This window comes from Euwallacea fornicatus, chromosome 6, assembly GCF_040115645.1.
Source record: "Euwallacea fornicatus isolate EFF26 chromosome 6, ASM4011564v1, whole genome shotgun sequence".
Lineage (NCBI taxonomy): Eukaryota > Metazoa > Arthropoda > Insecta > Coleoptera > Curculionidae > Euwallacea > Euwallacea fornicatus.
The window spans coordinates 729,466-747,340 of record NC_089546.1 but is presented as its reverse complement, the minus strand read 5'-3'; the positions used below and the strand labels follow the sequence as shown (position 1 = coordinate 747,340).

General features: G+C 30.6%; 1 protein-coding gene and 1 long non-coding RNA gene across 8 annotated transcripts in view; one reads left to right on the top strand and one right to left on the bottom strand.

Annotated features, from left to right (window-relative positions):
- Window positions 1-17,875, top strand: part of alka (alkaliphile) — a 33,991-nt gene that overhangs the window by 2,716 nt on the left and 13,400 nt on the right. For 4 of the 5 annotated variants that reach the window (XM_066283015.1, XM_066283019.1, XM_066283016.1 and 1 more), the window contains exon 2: window positions 14,105-15,152. In XM_066283015.1, the coding sequence (XP_066139112.1) occupies window positions 15,094-15,152 (59 nt within the window). In that variant the 5' untranslated portion in view covers window positions 14,105-15,093. The remainder of the gene's footprint in view (window positions 1-14,104; window positions 15,153-17,875) is intronic. The other variant, XM_066283014.1, reaches the window with a different exon arrangement.
- On the bottom strand, window positions 3,989-6,630 carry LOC136339634 (uncharacterized). Of its 3 annotated transcripts, XR_010732168.1 has the most exons (6): window positions 6,410-6,630; window positions 6,233-6,344; window positions 6,106-6,170; window positions 5,813-6,032; window positions 5,517-5,720; window positions 3,989-4,329 (listed from the first exon to the last, which is right to left on the bottom strand). It is a non-coding gene; the product is annotated as an uncharacterized lncRNA (long non-coding RNA). The 3 variants fall into 3 exon arrangements; XR_010732169.1 differs by having other exon boundaries at window positions 5,517-5,632; window positions 6,233-6,629; XR_010732167.1 differs by having other exon boundaries at window positions 6,233-6,628.

Sequence of the window (17,875 nt, the reverse complement as noted above, 5' to 3'; positions counted from 1 at the left end):
ATATCAATACAGCTATTCCAAAACGTTTGTTTAATTAAATTTCTAATTACAAATTCAACTATATAAAAAATGCCATAAGCTTGAAAATTTTTTATCTTTTTCATAAACTTCAGACTCCAAAATATCTAGTTTACACTATTAAATCCTGCCATGATCATAGACAAATGGATATACGAGTCGATGATACTTTTTCCTTTCCATTTTCCCTGGAACAAGGCGTTCTTCAGGGTTCTCCATTACCACCCTTTCTTTACAATATACACTGCTACGACATATACAATCACAACCAGTTAGACAAAGAACAAATAGATAAAAACACATATACAGGGTATTCCAGGGAAGTGTCCACCCTGAATGTCTCTTGTCATGCTTATTAAAGGAAAAAACGCTAGAGCACGTCAAATTTGATAGGGAAAGGGTCATTATTTAATGAAAAAGATATTTTTGAAATATCATTCCTCTATCCCTGAAAACCCTCTTTTAAATTCGAAGAGGGGTTGTGTTATATTTCGTTTAAAAGGTAATTTTACTCTACATGGTCAAACTTTTATTTTTTATTTTTGTATGTCGCTCTTATAGAAATTAAACAAAAACCAAATATGATTTTAATCATGTTATTTGGTACCATTTCATATTATTGTAGCCATAATTGTAACAAATGCTGAAAGTGTCGAGTTAAACTCAATACGTCTCGACGTCCAAAATCTATCAATATCAATGACATATCTAACTTTCCATTTAAAATTGATAAACTCTATTTTTTGGAAGCAAAATGTATTGATATTTTCCTGTGAATAATAGTTTCAGTACTGCATGGTAAAACATCACTTTGCAGTTCCTTAAATTTTTAATTTGATTAAAACGATTTACAAATTATAAGGGCGAATCGAAATTGTAAGTCTATATCACAAAAACAATAATTCTGCAAAAAAGGAAGCTCGTGTCTTTAATTTAAATCATCCTAAGAAAATGGTATGTCATCCTTATGCATCTAAGTTGTTAATAAAATATAATAAAACTGATTCCATCCAAAATAAACCGCCTAATGAGAAGTTACAAAGGCCAAATCGTGGTTCTAGGATATGCTCAAATGAACTACAGAATATCTGTGCGAAAGATTGCTGAGGAACCCGGTGTTTCAAAAAACACGGTACATAGAATTAAAAAAAAAGTAAAATTCCATTCTTACGTCATAAAACTAGCACAGGAATTAAATGAGAATGATTTCGACCGTCGATTAGAATTGTGCGAAACCTTTAATAACATATTATATTTAAATGGTGAACTTGTTACTAGAGTTATGTCAATCCTCTTTTGTTCAGAGAGATCCATACTCAATAGCCTCGAAAAGTGAACATTTGGACAGGTATTTTAGATTATCACATTGTTGAACTATTTTTCATTCCTGGATACTAAAATGAAGAAAACTATCTTTAACTTCTACAACACGCCATATATCCCGGGATAAGTGAAATATTTGAAAAAAATCGCTATCTATTTGAGCAAGGATTAGTTTTTCAACAGAGTATAGTGCTTCCACACTACACTGCTGCTGTCCGAAATTTTTAAATGAGGAATTCGCACGAATATGGATTAGTAAAAGAGATCCTGTGCAGTGGCCTGCGAGATCCCTATCTTTCTTCCCCTGTTTTTTTTCTTTTACGGGAACGTTTAAAAACTAAAATCTGTGACACACAATCTGATTCCCTCGAAGAGTTACGTGCCCGAATCATGGAAGATTGCTTGTCAATAACATCAGAAATCTTAGACAATGTGCGACGACGTTTTGAGGATCGGTTATACATATATATGGAAGTCAATGAAGATCACTTTCAATATTCTTTACGATAAAGTTAATAAAATATCTACAAAAATATTTCGAATCAAGTTATTTGGTTTTTGTTTAATTTCTAGAAGATCGACGACAAACCGACCTACAAAAATAAAAAGTTAAAGCTTGATCATATAAAGAATAAAATTATCTTTCAAATGAGGTATAACACAACCCTTTTTGCAATTTGAAAATTTTAAAGGCGTGGTTTCCAAGAGTTCGGGGATGACATTTAGAAAACAACATTTTCTGCAAATGGTGTCCCTTCCCAGTCAAAGATGCCGTGTTTTAGAATTTTTTTTTTACAAATAGCACAAAAATATTCAGGATGGACAATTTTTCTTGTATATTACAGTACGCTGAAGGCACTGCTAGTATTTCACATGATAAAGCCGCCAATACAGCCATGGAGAGATTTAAAAAACCTCACACACAGTACCATTTTATGGTTCTATAGATACTAACTTTTAAAAAACCAACTGCTACTTTCAAATCACCGGATAAAACTCCATCCGTATCTGCAGACGGTCACATAACCAAATCTACAGTAAACGTGGAATCTCTGATAATAACAATTGATACAAAGCTGAAATTTACTTAATACTTACAAAACATTAGAATAGAGATTAGTAAAAGAACCAAGCATTTTCGATCATTGACGAATAAGAACAAAGCAATAAGTATATCAATAACAACAACAACAATATACAAAGCTATGTGTAGACCATTATTAGATTATGGATACATGCTGAAAGCGAAGGATTCAGAAAGAGCGAAACAAGAAATTCAGACCACAAAACAGGGTGCATTGAGACTAATAAGAGATCAGAAACCTAATAATTCACTACACAACTCATCCAACCAAATGCTATATGAACGCACGAATGTGACGAGAATAACAGAAAAAGGAAAAACAACCCTCATAATTGAACCATCTTGATTCTTCTCTGCTTAACAAGATAAACGAGACAAATCTGTTTCCTTTTCCCAAAATCTATCTTACTGGGACCTTTCGAGCCACAAATATTGTAAACACTACACGGTATATATTAAGTATAAACACCATTGTAAATAGTTCATACATATAATGCGCCATATTGGAAATCAAATAGGATTTTAAAAGGACAGAAAGACCAATAGGTTGGTGGCCTGCTTCTGTAATTGTTGGATAAATTAATTCATTGCAATAAAGATTATTACAATTTCTACTACTATTATATTTTTATCACCTAAGACTTATAGGTATATGAATTAATTATTCTACCAACGAGATTATTGTGTGTTAAATTATTTCTTTTTTCTGTCTTTACAACACAATTAAAATGCCGGTGACGCATATGTTTAAAATTAAATTATATCACTTTAAATTAATGTAATTTATGTTACCGCCAGATTTAATAAATTGAATAAAACATAACTGCCTTAATAACCATATATATAGAAATACATATAGAATGATTTTTTAAAAGAATTTTTCTCTCATAAATTATCGGATCGTCTGATTTGCAATTGTGTAGTTATTATTGGTACACAACTATTTTTTAAATGTTTATTAATATTGAAACAGTGACGGCTTAAAATATACATATCAGAAATCGACTGTACACTGCGGAGGTCGCCAAATTAACCTGTAACAGAAGTACCAAAAAGAATTTGTTAATATATGGAAACACGCTTTACATGAACCCAAAAATTATGAATATTCCAAAAAAGGCAACGTTTACAAAAAAAGGTCATATTTTCTTTAGAAATTATGGTTGAGTGTTTTTATACTTGAAATATTCGATAGGTTCATTCAAAAGCCAATGAGGTAAGAAACATTCTCTCAAAATTTAAGCGTAATCGATCGGGAAGTTGTTGAGTTATCTTGTATCGCGTGCCTAATTTCGAATTTCGAAAAAAACGCGTTTAAAATTTCCAAGAGAAAAACGCCAAATGTAAGCGTTCAAACTTTCATTGGCATTCTGCTAGTGGTCTCCTAAACATCTTCCCTCAAGAAGTCCTGATGTATCAGCGAAATTTTAATTTGTACGTTTTGGTGAAGAGGAAGTAGGTGGTTGCATTCTTCCAATCTGAGCGTCTCCCCTATATGCATGCTCCAGCTGACTTAATGCCATACTACTTTTAGGAAGAAATAATACAAAAGAAAACTCAAAATCAATTTCATAGTTTTCCCAATATATTCTAGAGATGTTTTCTTACCATTTTAAAGGAAAAAAAAAGGATTAGAAGTTTTTTCTATATGTTTTTCCTCTCTTAAACCAACTATTGCAGTTATGCCAACAATCCTCATAAAAATTAAATACGTCTGCCAAAATTTGAGGTTCACAATTATGCGTCCATTTGATAGGCTAAAATATTACCTTAAAAAATATTATATCTTTGGAGAGGAACGATATCATGTATGTGCAAATTATTTTATTAATAGTGTATATTTCCATTGTCCAGACTGGGCTCCTTCCTTCTTTTTCTGAGATGTACAAGTTCAAGTGGAGAACCTAAAATTACAGAATATACAACAATATACAGGGTATTATAGAATAAGTGTTCAATATTTCACAGGGTTATTTTTCAAGTAACTTTAACATAGAAAGTTTTTTTTAAGATATAGGGTACCGAAGTTCAAAAAATACAACACATCTTCGTTGATATCTTTCAATCTCTTTCAGCTAATATTATGAAATTTCTTATCTGGGGTTTTTTTAGAATGAAAAGTTCCAATTTGTCAACAGCTTAGTTGTATCTTCTAGAGGGCAACACAACAAACTTTTAGGACACTTTTATATTTTTGTCCCATATGTTCCCAAAAGAAAATAAGTAAAAAAATAGGCTGCGAAAAAAAAAAGAAAAATTAAAGTAAACTGACACTTATAAAACCAACTGATAAATTTGAAGAAAATTATTGTAATTGTTATTTTTCAATGACTTTAAACTTAAATTGTGACGAGGACATAATTCTTTAAGAAAATTATTGTAATTATTTGTTTTCAAGTAGTAACAAATTTTATTAATTTGGAACTAGGTGATATACATTTTATGTATGGGCTTGCTAATTGCAATGTGTATGAGGTGAAACAAAAAAGTTGCAACTGTTTGAAAATGCACTAACAGTAGCTTGTGGCGCCCTCTAAATGATACTACCAAATTGTTGGTATATTTAGCTAGAAGAGATTAAAAGATATAAAAAAATATGTGATTTATTTTTTTTAACATTGATACCCCACATTTTGAAAACTAAATGAACTAGGCCACATGTTTATAAGAACTTTTATTCTTAAAATGATTTGAAAAACCACCCTGTTAAATATCAGATACTTATTCAATAACACTTTGTATGTATTTAAATATATAAAAAATAAAAAACTGATTGGACAAATATTTCTTTAATTGAATAAAGATTAATTTTCTATGAGGTATAGCTTAAGTTTCATATGTTCAGCTTTTATGTAGAAGTAGGTATGATTAATATGAAGAAAGTAATAAAATTACAAAGTGGAAATTTGTAAAGAAATCTGCTTTACAGTTATTTCATTCATTTCAATTGATTCGTCCAGATAAGGAAGCAATGAAATTGAGCATACCCATAAAATAAAACAAGTAATTAAAGAAGTTACGCATGAAAATGAGAATTAATCTTGAGATGTGAGTCAAATTCAATATAAGAGACAAATAGATAAAAACTTACCTATTTATGGACAGTGAGACTCAAATTACTTTCTGCAGGTGCATAATTGTGCTCGTTTGCTCAGTGCCTTGAATTTAAAAATAGGCAATTTTTTCCAGTTATTCCACATGCTGAGTCTGAATCACATTTTACAACCAAATCTAAGTTTTTGTTTTATTTTGTGGAGATTTATGGTTAATTTTATTACAATACTATCTATGAAAGCTAAAAATTTCATTCCCACTCTTATATGTCCCGAGGTAGACTATAGAATCAGAGCTTGGAAAAATGATGACCTACAAATCAGTACTAAATACCTTAAAAAAACTGCTCCATCACTGAAGAAAATATTATGACTCTTTATTGTGCCCACTGTTCTCAATTTGTATCATTAGTTGTTACATATTTGATATGGTTAAATGTGTTAACTTTATCTTTATACCTCTTTATAAATCAATAATTCTTATTGACCTGCTGATATAGAGGTAAGTCAATATCTGCCACGTCTGTAATATTTGTATCTTCAATAAGAAACTTCTGCAATAGAACATTTTTAAACAACATATCTATTTTAAAATGTCAAATAATAATAATTTAATATAATACCTACGTTTCAAAAAATAAATTCCTTGTACCAATTTAAAAATGCAGCAAAGGTGGCTTCCTTTGCAAGTACTTTGGGAAAGAAGAGAAAACATCTGAGACTGCATGCAATTTTAACATCTTGACAACATTACCTGGCCTAGTGACAGATGGTTCTAGGGAAATGTGTCTCACATACTATTTATTCCAGATGGTATCCAGTTCTCTCTTTTGATAGCTTCAATCCAAAGTCCACCAATTTTTGGCCTTTTTGAAATAAAAATACTTGAAATATATTAAACATTTTTTTTAAGGAAACGAAATATTTTTACTCAAGTATGAAACGGAATTTAGCCTTTTTTTATCATGTAAATTGCTGCAACCATAAGTTACATAATTGACCATAATATATATAAATTTCTGTATTTAAGTCTTTTATCTCTCATTTAAAATAATCTTTATAAATGTCAACAAGACACAAATTATACAAATCCATATTGACCATGTTATGCGTTCTGTCACATGTTGACATTACAATTATCGAGTGGTTCACGTTCGAATCGATCAGAACCACTAGAAAACGTAAAGAGAAACTGAAATAACTATTTCTCCAAGTTTTAACATTGGTCAAATATACAGAAGGCCGGTAAAGACTTAGATAATCAATGACCAAAAATTCAAGAATTCTGTAAACTCCCAAATAATCAATATCCAAATATTTTAGAGTTCTGTAAATCTTTAGTTAATCGATCTCCAACCAAATCTTATACCTTTAATATTAAATTTGTGCATATTATGAAGTTATCTCTAAATGGCAGCATATTCTAAATAAAATTTACTTTTCATTAGAAAGTAGTTTTAGGTTTTTTTTTTCAGAGTTCCTAGGTTAACCAGGTGTCTTTACAACAAAATCCTTTTACTTTGTATTTATTACAATGTATTAATTACTTTCCAAACTTTGAACATTAAAATTGTGTTCCTATAAATTGCGCTTTTAAAAATCCTTTAAACTTCAAATTAAAAAAAAAAGTTTTTTCCACTTCACTACACTAATTTATTTGAAAAAACCAATTACATAAATATACTTTTACTCGATTCGATAATACTAAATAGGTTGAAAATACAGGTTGAATAAACATTTTAAGGCAATATTCAATAAAAGCCAAATCTGTTCGTAAGTCGTTCTCAAATATAATTTTTTTGTGTGATATTTTGGAGTGTTCGGCTTTTTTTCCCCATCGTTATTCAGTGTATATAAAAAAAACAATTACAATGATTCCGTTTATAAGTTGTAAACATTCCCTTTATTTATTAATAATATACAGGGTGTTTCCTAACTACGTGAAAAAAATTTAAAGGCGTAATCCTCGACTGATTTTGAGTCAAACATGTCTAATAAACATATGTCCGCAAATGCCTTGTTTCCAAGATACAATTCTACGAATTTTTTTTTTTTTGGCAAATTATTTTAAAATCCTGATTTGAAAAACTTATAGGAGGAAATGTCAAAAAAAAATTTCTCTTGCTCCAAACATGTCTCAACTCTTATTCTAAAATAATTATTTATTCTGCGCGAGATCTCCCCATTTATCAATTGACACATTTTTAATTCTCCTTTCCATGTCGTTTGCAGTTGTTGGTGTATAAACTTTGTCCTTTAAAAAACCTTTGCGGAAAAATCTGGTGAGGTCAGATGAGGCGATCTACGAAGCCAATTCACTGGACGTCCCGTCCAATCCATTGATCTGTTTACATTTATACCAGAATCTCACCTAGCATTCTAGAAAAACGGACTGGACAACCATCATACTAATACCACATTACCCGTCTAATCGCAAATGCAGCATTTTCTAACAATTTCGGAAGATTATTATGTAAGAAATTGCAGGATATTTCTGCATTCAAGTTTTCTTCAATGAAGAAAAGTTCAATTAAGTATTCCCCAATAATACCACACTATACTTTTATGAACCATGATCTTTTATATTCAACTTATATAAGCCAGTGTGGCTTTACAACACTCTAAAAATGCAAATTATGGCGATTCAGTACACCGTGGTTTATGAATGTTGATACGTCCGAAAACAAAACGTTGATTTAATTGCTGCCTTGCCCAATTACAAAAATTGACTCAGTTTTTAAAATCAGTTCCATGGAGTTCCTGATGTAAAGAAATGTGGTAAGGATGGTATTTATTCACCTTCAAAATTCTTTGGACACTTATCTTTAATATTCCTGAGTCAGCAGCAATTTGAGGACAACTTATATGAGGATCGAAGGCAATAGCTGCAAGAACTGCTACTTGATTGCCTTCATGTGTTGTATTCGGGAGCGACTGCAATCTTTGTTTCTACTTTTTTCGTTTTTTTGAAATTTTTAATGATACTGTTGAAAGTCGTCCAATAGGAAACTTTTTAATCCGGATTCCTTTCAACGTAAAGTTCTACTGCCCGACTAATATTTCTTCCAGCCTTTCCATAAATAAAAACTTTTCTAATTTTTCATCTAAAGTGTAGCGATTCATTTAAATTACTGAATTTTGAAATTAAAAGAATAATTTTTGAATAATTTCATACAAAACAATCAAATTAATTATCGAAAAAAGAATGTCGATTTCTTGTAGACCTTTAACAGAGAAAATTTAAGAAAATATTTTTTTTATAGATTTTTTTTTTAATTGGATAGAAAGATTGTTATGAGTTTTAAACGGATAGTGCATTGCGAAATTTCTTTAGAAAAAAAAATGCAATAATTTCGACTATCTCAAAAAGTGGACAAAAATCAAGAATAACTATACAAAAAACGTTTAATAAAAAAATTGTTCAAATAAAAGATATTCATTATTTGAAGTTTTACAAGGACCTTTAGAAAATACAGGGTTGGTATTTGAAAAAAAAATTGCCTTTGAAATGACTTCAAAATTACGTTTTGGTTAAAAATCACTATTTTCATGACGTCCTCCTTTTTACCGGACAACTTTTATTTGAAACTTTTTTTCATACAATTTACCGTTGTTAAGTAATCATCAATCATTATTTTAAATGAGACACTATATGGATATATTTTAAATACTACCTGCATTCCAAAATAAGTGTCCAATTTCTTTTAAAAATATGTAAAGGGATATACAACGTATATTTTCATAAGTAAAATATGACATGAATTAGAAATTTTTTGAAAATAAATAGTTAATATCAATTCCATACCTTTGCAATGTAATGAAAACATTGTCAAGTTTTATCGTGATTATTTCGTTCCATGTTTTATAAAACGGCTGTGATAAGTTCACCAATAGTGGACGAAGAGTCTTTGTATTGCAAGGAATGAATAGCGTTAAAAAAATTAAATTGAGAACTTTAAAATCAGGGATGCTTGGTGGTTTCACCCATTTCCAGTACCGGTGCGAACAACTTTCTCATCATCAATTTTGCAATGTGATCTAGCACTATCTTGCTGGATTGATGTTTAAATTAACTAAATAACTATTAGCATATGTATGTGATTTCATTAGTTCTATAATCCATAAAAAAATGGAATCGAACATATATTTTGGAACGGAAGTAATATTAGATATTAATACGAAATAATGTGTGTTTAAATTTATTATAAAATGATTACTTATACTTTCATATATATACATATGTATAACCAAATATTATACATAAAAAAATCAGTAGTTATAACAAGATTTGCTGTTTGTTATTAGGGAGGAGTTTGGTGGGGGGTAATATTACTGCTTTACGTGGTTTTCATTCTTGTGGCTATATGTGGGACGTAGTATTGGAAACGTTTTTGCTAATTTACGAATTAAGTTACGAACTATGCGGCGCGACGGGATGGGGAAGTACCAGCGTTGGGTAAGACCCACGGTTTTAAATCAGACCCAGAGTGAAGTGATTAAAATTCAACCATAAGAAACTCATTATCAGGGTTATACATTGAGTAAATACAAGACTTTATTGTACATATGTTTATATAGTTTAAATAGCGATTGCTCACGGGGTGATTTATGGACCAGACTGTTTTATATTTTACATCTACAGATATCACTTAAAACGACCAGTGATTTATCTTATACAGGGTTCGCCATTACTCCGGTCTTGGTTCCTGGTGTCTTTGTATAAATATCAATATGAAATGTTTAATACAGTACTCATTTATATTGGAAAGCTGCATGATTTAATAATACTTTTGTTTATACAGAGTGTACCGTTTTCGCTGGGCAGCATAAAGTTACAATTTTTTAAATAGCAATCCGTAATTTTTTTTATGACATTTGATGAAACCTTAATTTAGAAGGAAAATGCATTAAACATTTTTTAAATTGATTGCGGTGTTGCCATATTAGAGAAATTTCTTTAAAAATGCAGCGTCAGAAAAAAATTATCACAAAACTGGTGTTTTTTGAAATTTGTTTTTGTAAAGTAGTAAATCAAAATCAGAGGTACTTAAAAACGTTAAAACATTTTTTTAATGCACTATACTTTTTTTGTATAAGAGCGCTAATTTGCAAATTTTACAAATTACTGAAACTCGTTTTTTTAAAATGGTACCCATGATTGTTTTCAAGTCCTTCTAATGTAGTTTTTAATTCTCTATTAATTTGCAATAACATCTTTTCATTTAACATTTACAGTTATGGAGATATTTACAAAATTTCAAAAATTTTAAAACAATTAATGTGGATGAGAATAAGATGGGATTTGAGATAATAGGTAAATAAATACAATTGTACCTAATTTAATTTGTGAATTACGGTTACAGGTAAAGCAGGAGAATGTGTGTCTTTTTGTTTAATAAAATATGTACAAATACAGAGTGTTTCAGAACTATGGGATCAAACTTTTAGGGATTGTTCAGTACCACAATAGAAGACATTTAAGCATAAGATCTGATGCCCGGAAATGTCTCGTTAAGGTCCTAGAGTTTTATAACACTTTAAGGCAGTTATGAATAAAATAACACTACAGTAATTATTCAAAATTTATTTGGATTTAATATTTAGTATTTGGATCGTCAGTTTGGACACCGTTGGATCGGCAGAGTTGGTCCAGTTTGATGGTGTCGTAGGTCACCCAATTTAACGTCTTTAAATTTCTTTTTGTGGGATCATGTAGAGTCTCTGTGTTATGAAACGCCAATAGCAATTGGCATTTCATAACATAAATAAATATATAATAAAATTTTTAGGAAAATCGTCAGAAATGGTGTATGTATATCACTTAAATAAGGACAACGAAGCTCAAGAACGATGTTTTGAATAATTACTTTAGTGTTATTTTATACGAATAAATTAAAATGAAACGTCCTAAAATTCGATAAAAATATTTTTGAACATAACTGTGGTAAAGCACCATATAGCCGTAGCACCTCAAAGAGACATTTACGGACACAGGTTCTTATACTCTAATATCTTTTATTGGGGCACTAAACAATCCCTAGAAGTTTGATTATAGTTCCGAAATACCCTGTATACATACATGTATATAATTAAACAGACTTAACATAAGCGTTTGGTCGTTTTCAAATAATTTAGTTTCCATTGTAAATATGATTTTAATTAAATTTTGTTATTATAAAAAAATACCACATTACCCAGGAGTGAATGTTACAACATATTTTTTGCTCTATTAACTTGCAGATATTTTACTGATCTGAAACACACGTTTATGATATTATTTTTCCATTTCATCCAGTGAATATATGCTAGTGAGAACGTCAAACCGAAGACGCAACTTTACAAGTTCAGTACTTAGACTTCAAAACAAAAAAACCACTTCGAAGCAATGTATATGATAAAGATAAGAATACTACTTCTTGATTCTTTTTCTCTTTTTGACTTTGATACCAATTACATCAGTATGACGTTCAACGGTAAAAATATGAGACGTAGTGATTGCATTCGATTCATTTATATTATGTATTAAGAGTTTTCATTAAGAAAGTTCTTCTGATGCTAGTGCGACTTAAAAACTGTAAAGTTTGGTCTTAAAAGATAATTTTGAAAAGCAAGATTCATCTAGATTTTTATTATGGTTTAAAAAATTCAAACCTAATATAGCCCACTTAATAAAAATATATTTTCTTCCACTAAAATTTGGCCACATACGTGTAAGAAAAAAATTCAATATACTTAGATACCTTATAAAGAATATCTAGACGATATCCTAATTTCATCTTTCTACAATGAGCAATTCTTTGTTGTATTAAATTCTCAATTAAATTAAAAAAAATCTAAAACTCGTTTTTGAACGATACGAATACGTTTTTAAACGAGCATTAAATCGCACAGATTCGCTCAAGCTAACTGATCCTGTATCTCCGAATTGAAAAAAACTATTAAATTATATTAACAGTAATCTTAGTTCATTTTGAACGTTTGTACCTAATAAATTGAAGAGGGGTGGATATACAAATGAAGTTGGTATAATGGTGTTAAACTTGGAAATGAGTATGATCTGGCTGAAGTTTTGCCACATTATTTCAAGTCTGTATTTAAAGTTAGTAGATCACATCAACAAATGCAATTTTTGAACAATAGTAACTTCATTTTTCCTTTAACATCAGACATGAGATCAGATGTCTAAAAGGATGAAAGATGTAGAAATAGAAGATGTGTTGAGTCTGTGTCGGCTCTATAAAAAACATACGTTTAATCTGGACCTTGCATATTGTTATTTAATGTAGTGGTGTTTATAAAGAGCTGAAAAAAAAGCATTGTTGCACCAGTTGTTAAGAATGGCGTAAGTGCATATGTTGATTATTATGACCTAACAGTTTACTAAACACTGTGAGGTAATATATACATATGTATGTAGATGGAGAAATTTCAAAACATCAATATAGTTTTTTACTTCATAAATTAAGAGTCCTAAATCTACATATATATATACGTGTTTTCTCTGAATGCGTGGTAAATGCATTGCAGCTTAACCATTTACTAGATTATTTTACTAGATGTTATTTATACAGATTGTACAAAAAGTCGTCGATAAAATGGATCTTGAAATTCAAATGCCCAAACTAGCAGAATAGCAGTTCTCCGACAGGTTATTGATCTTCATAAAGTCGTACCTGAGGAACTGATTCTAAAGGTTAAGGTAGATTTCTCTTTATCTCAGTGCAACATTGCTGTATTTGACGATTTGATTCATCTCAGGAAAGTATTCTCAGCTCTTTATTTTTCTTAAGTACCTTGTTGAAGTATTTGAAGATTTTCACAGAATTGATGTTTTTAAATTGTTGAGACTAATAAGGGAGAATATTGATCGTCTTACATTCAACAATGACTTAGACTATAATAATTTAAGAATAACCAGATGGTAGTGACCTCTAAAAAATTTTTGCTGTTGCTTTTTCTAAAAAATTGATTTTTATTATTGTAGACCATTACATGGTTTGTTACAAATTAAGAAAGTGCAATGAAGTCAAAGCCTCACCTGTGAGATTTCAAGATAACGTTGGATCTAATGATGTGTCACAGTGTGTTTTAAGAAGATTGTACTAAACTTATGAAGATTATAGGGGATATGGCCGTTAACAATTTTTGCATAGAGAGCCCTAGTCAAAAATGAGACATTTTGCCTCCAGAGTTATTTTTTGTTCAAATAATTTTATCCTGCAAAAATTTTCAGAGTAGTAAAATTTAATATTTTTGCCATCATGATTACTTGGCGACAACCATTACACCCTATGTAAAATGGAATTTGCATATATGTACATAAATTATTAGAGCCAGTAGACCAGCTACAGTGTTTTTGCATGTGTAGTTGAAGTATAAATTTTGAATTGTCGGCAAGTGAATGATAATAATTATTTAAAACAACAATTTAACTTTTTTGTGACAGTAATTTTTTAGAGGTAGCGTAGATAAACTATATATACATAATTCGTGTTAGAAGCAGCTTTTACACAAGCAGGCTTCAATTCTTTTTGATTTAAGTTTTAAAAAAATATTGCTTTTTAACAACTATACTTGATATTGATAATTTCTTGACGACTTGAGGCAATCGAAATGTTATTTTCAGATACACCTGGTGAAAATTTTAGGAAGATTCTGTAACCCTTCCTGGTCCAATAAGAGGCATTAATTACTTTACGTCAGAAGATTCAAAACGAATTGTTTTGTATTGAATACGTGCTTTTTTGGGTTTTCGGCCTTATGGTATTCGACTTGGATCCGAATGCACCTGCTTTTACTCCGCCTTTGAAGACCATGATGAAGAGCCCATCAGAATCCTCAACTCCGACGTTATCGCCAAAGGTTATTGTTAAAGAGCCTCAATGTTCTAGGTATAACACATTCCAAATAACACTTAAGCTACTTCATGTACCTCTTGAATTGTATTCGTTGTGAATGCTATATTTAACTAGATACTCCAGAAGATCGGTGCATCAACAGGTATTAGTAGGTGGTCCTCGTCCAATCCTAGGCAGCAAACTCCCCATCCCATTTCCTAGACCTATTTTAGGTAGAAGAGAAGAACCTGTGAACCATGAAGCTAATCAACACAGGGAAGGAGTTTCGAAACTTAAATAGACGTTTTCAAATAATGAAAATGAAGGGGAAAGACCACAAAACTTCAAGCAAGCAGCAGTCACATGAGCCTCTTTATGCTTTCATTTAGAATAATGAATTCTCCTTGATTAATTCACAAATTTTCTTAGAGTGGCGGCAAATTATTTTGTTACGATTAAAATAATAAAATTAATAAGTTCTGAATCATTCGTGTTACACGTAAAAGGAAATGAGTTGTTGTGAAATTGAAACGGTCGTTTACAGTTGAGCAAGTAAGTGAATTTAACCCACTAAATTCGTAATTAACCTAACAACCAAATAATTACTTTTTTCCCATCTTGAATTTTGGGTCATATGCTTTAAAAGAATTGCCGCCACTCATGTCTTTCTCGTTTATGTTTTTGTGTGTTTTTTTAAATTGCCTATTAATATTAATTAACAGTTAATACACTACTTTGTCGGTTTGTGATGCTTTAATATATTTGAAAAGTTCAAAAAATGAATGCACCTTATAGCGTTAATGAATGTATTATTGTTGTTTTGGTTTTTTTCCATTGGTAAGTACCATTTTTTGTTGTAATAAAATTTGTGATAGGAATCATTCGAAAATCCAGTAATGTATATGTGGAAAAAAGTTGTTGTCGATAAATAACGGTATATTAGGTTTAGGACAGTAAACCCATCTCAGTTTCGGCTGAAAATGCTTGTCTTGCCATCAATCTTACACTCTACTTTTTCAAAACATAACCGAGAAAATTATTTCGAGCTTAACAAGATTTCATCAATATTTTAAAGACAAATCGATGCATTTGTGTATAACTAAAATTTAAACAATTTAAAAAGTTTATAGCCTTTGTGGCAAAAAAGGTTAAAAAGTTATCTTTCTACACTCCTATAGAAAAATCTTTCAAACACTGTTTCACACGATGAAAACTATATTTTCCTAATTACATGAATAGAAAAAAATATATTTCGAAGAATAATTACACTGAGTTCCAAAAAAAGTGGTTCACCCGGTTTTTTAACTAAATTCGAAACTATACAACTTTTATACCAATTCTTCGCATTCAATAATTTTTTCGTCGCTTTATAATTTAACCTGTTGGCGATTCATGTAAATGAAAGAAACTAATTTTGCTTCTATCTTCATAAAAATTATTGGGAAAATGTAGATTTATGCTCTTTATCATTTTTTTTAAAATCACTTTTTAATTGAATTATGTTAAAAACATTTAAACGTTGTTGGAAAGGACTCTTTTAGTTTTTTTTTCAATTTATTGTTTTATATTTAAAATTGTCGAACTCACAGCAATTCTACTGGAATTTTGCATTTAGCACAGAATCCAACCGAAACTAAGATAATGTGAATACAAAGGTTTAATTAACATTTTTATTGAAAAATTGAGTTGTGAACAAGGCAAAATCGCCAAATTAACTAAGTTCAATAGCGGCTATTACTAACTCTTAGAGATTCTACTTTTCTTGGCATACTGGAAATTAAATTTAGTACGATTTGGTCTAGTATGATGTTCCATTTGTCAACTAAGCAATACGCATTTCTTCTAGTGTTGCTGGAGGCTTATCGCGAGAACGCATCCTGTGCCCTAATTCATCTCATAGATCGTTAATTGGGTTCATATCAGGACTTTGCGCAGGCCAATTGTAATGTGCTGATACCAGCAGTTTTTATGAAGTTTCAAACGATCCTGCTACATGTGGTCTCGCATTATCATGCATTAGGATAAAATTAGGATCAGCTAACTTAGCAAACGGCTGCATATACTGTGCAAACTTGCAGATTTGCGCTGTAATTGATTGCTTAGAATGGAAAACATGAAGCAATATACGTCCATTTACAGTTACTCACACAATTGAGTATATACCTCTGATTTTATCAAATAAAGGTCTATTTTTTCAATTTCAACAGCTTTTGGAATAACATATCTGTCTCTATATAATTGATACAACTTCAACAACAGTATATTAAAAAAAGAAATTGCAAAAAATCAATTTAAATTCGTATTTTAAATATTTTATGAAATCAAAGTGAAATACGATGACAGAAAATTAAAGATACACCTCTTAATAATAATGGATTTCTAAGGATAATTTTGTTTAATAATGGGTTGCAAATCCCTTTGCATCAATTACGGCCTTTAGACGATTTGGCATAGATGCTACCAAATTTTTCGTAACGGAAGACGGGATGTTTTCCCATACATCAATAATATCTTGCTTGAGTTGGAAGATATTTAAAGATTGTTTTTTTTAAGGGTCCTTTTCATATCCATCGACAAATTTTCTATGGGATTGATATCTGGTGATTGTGGGGGTGGGTTTACAAATCGAGGAACGTTGTATATTAGCCAATGCTTAACTATAGCCGCAGTGTGTTTGGGATCGTTGTCTTGGTAAAAGTAGTAACATCGAGGCATTTTAAATTTTTCAGCTGAACGATGCAAATTATTTTTTAAAATTTCCAAGTATCTCTCCTTATTCATAATGCCGTCGATGAACTCCAAAGTCCCAGTTCCTTCAGTTCCCTTACAATCCCGCAATAGTACACTACCACCTCCGTGTTTTACAGTAGGAACGGTGTGCTCTGTTTTGAAGGCAGTATTTGGCTTTTTCCAAACAATTTGACGACCATCAGAGCCAAATAAATTGATTTTGGTCTCATCGGAAATATTACGTTGTTCCAAAACGATACATCACAATTAACATATTTTTTGGCAAATTCCAATCTTTTAAGACGATTTCGTTTGGAAATGAAGGGTTTCTTACGTGCAATTCTACCATGAAAATTGTTGTTCCGAAGTACTTTTCGTATTGTTTCATTAGATATCGTCCGATGTATTCTTTCCTCGACCTCCTGACGTAGTTGTGCAACACTTCTTTTAGGATTTCCTTTATTTTGTCGCAATATAAAACGCTCATCTTGAGAATTCAGGATCCTTTTCTTTTCTCTTCCAGGTTTATTTTCGATTGTTACTTCATATCTGTACCGATTAATAATCTTCTGTATTGTGGAATGGTTTTTGTCAATCAATTTTCCTATTTCACGAAACGATTTTCCTTGGCAATACTACTTTATAATTTGCTTTCTCATATCAATTGATATTTCGCTTCGAACACGTGCCATTTTTGTTTAAGATGATTTACTAATGTAAGTAACTACAGAAAACAACTGACATATAAAACCAAGAATTCCTAAGTGCGTAAACAACTTTTTTTTCTAAATTCCGTAGATATTTTATAGATTATTTGCAGGCGTATCATT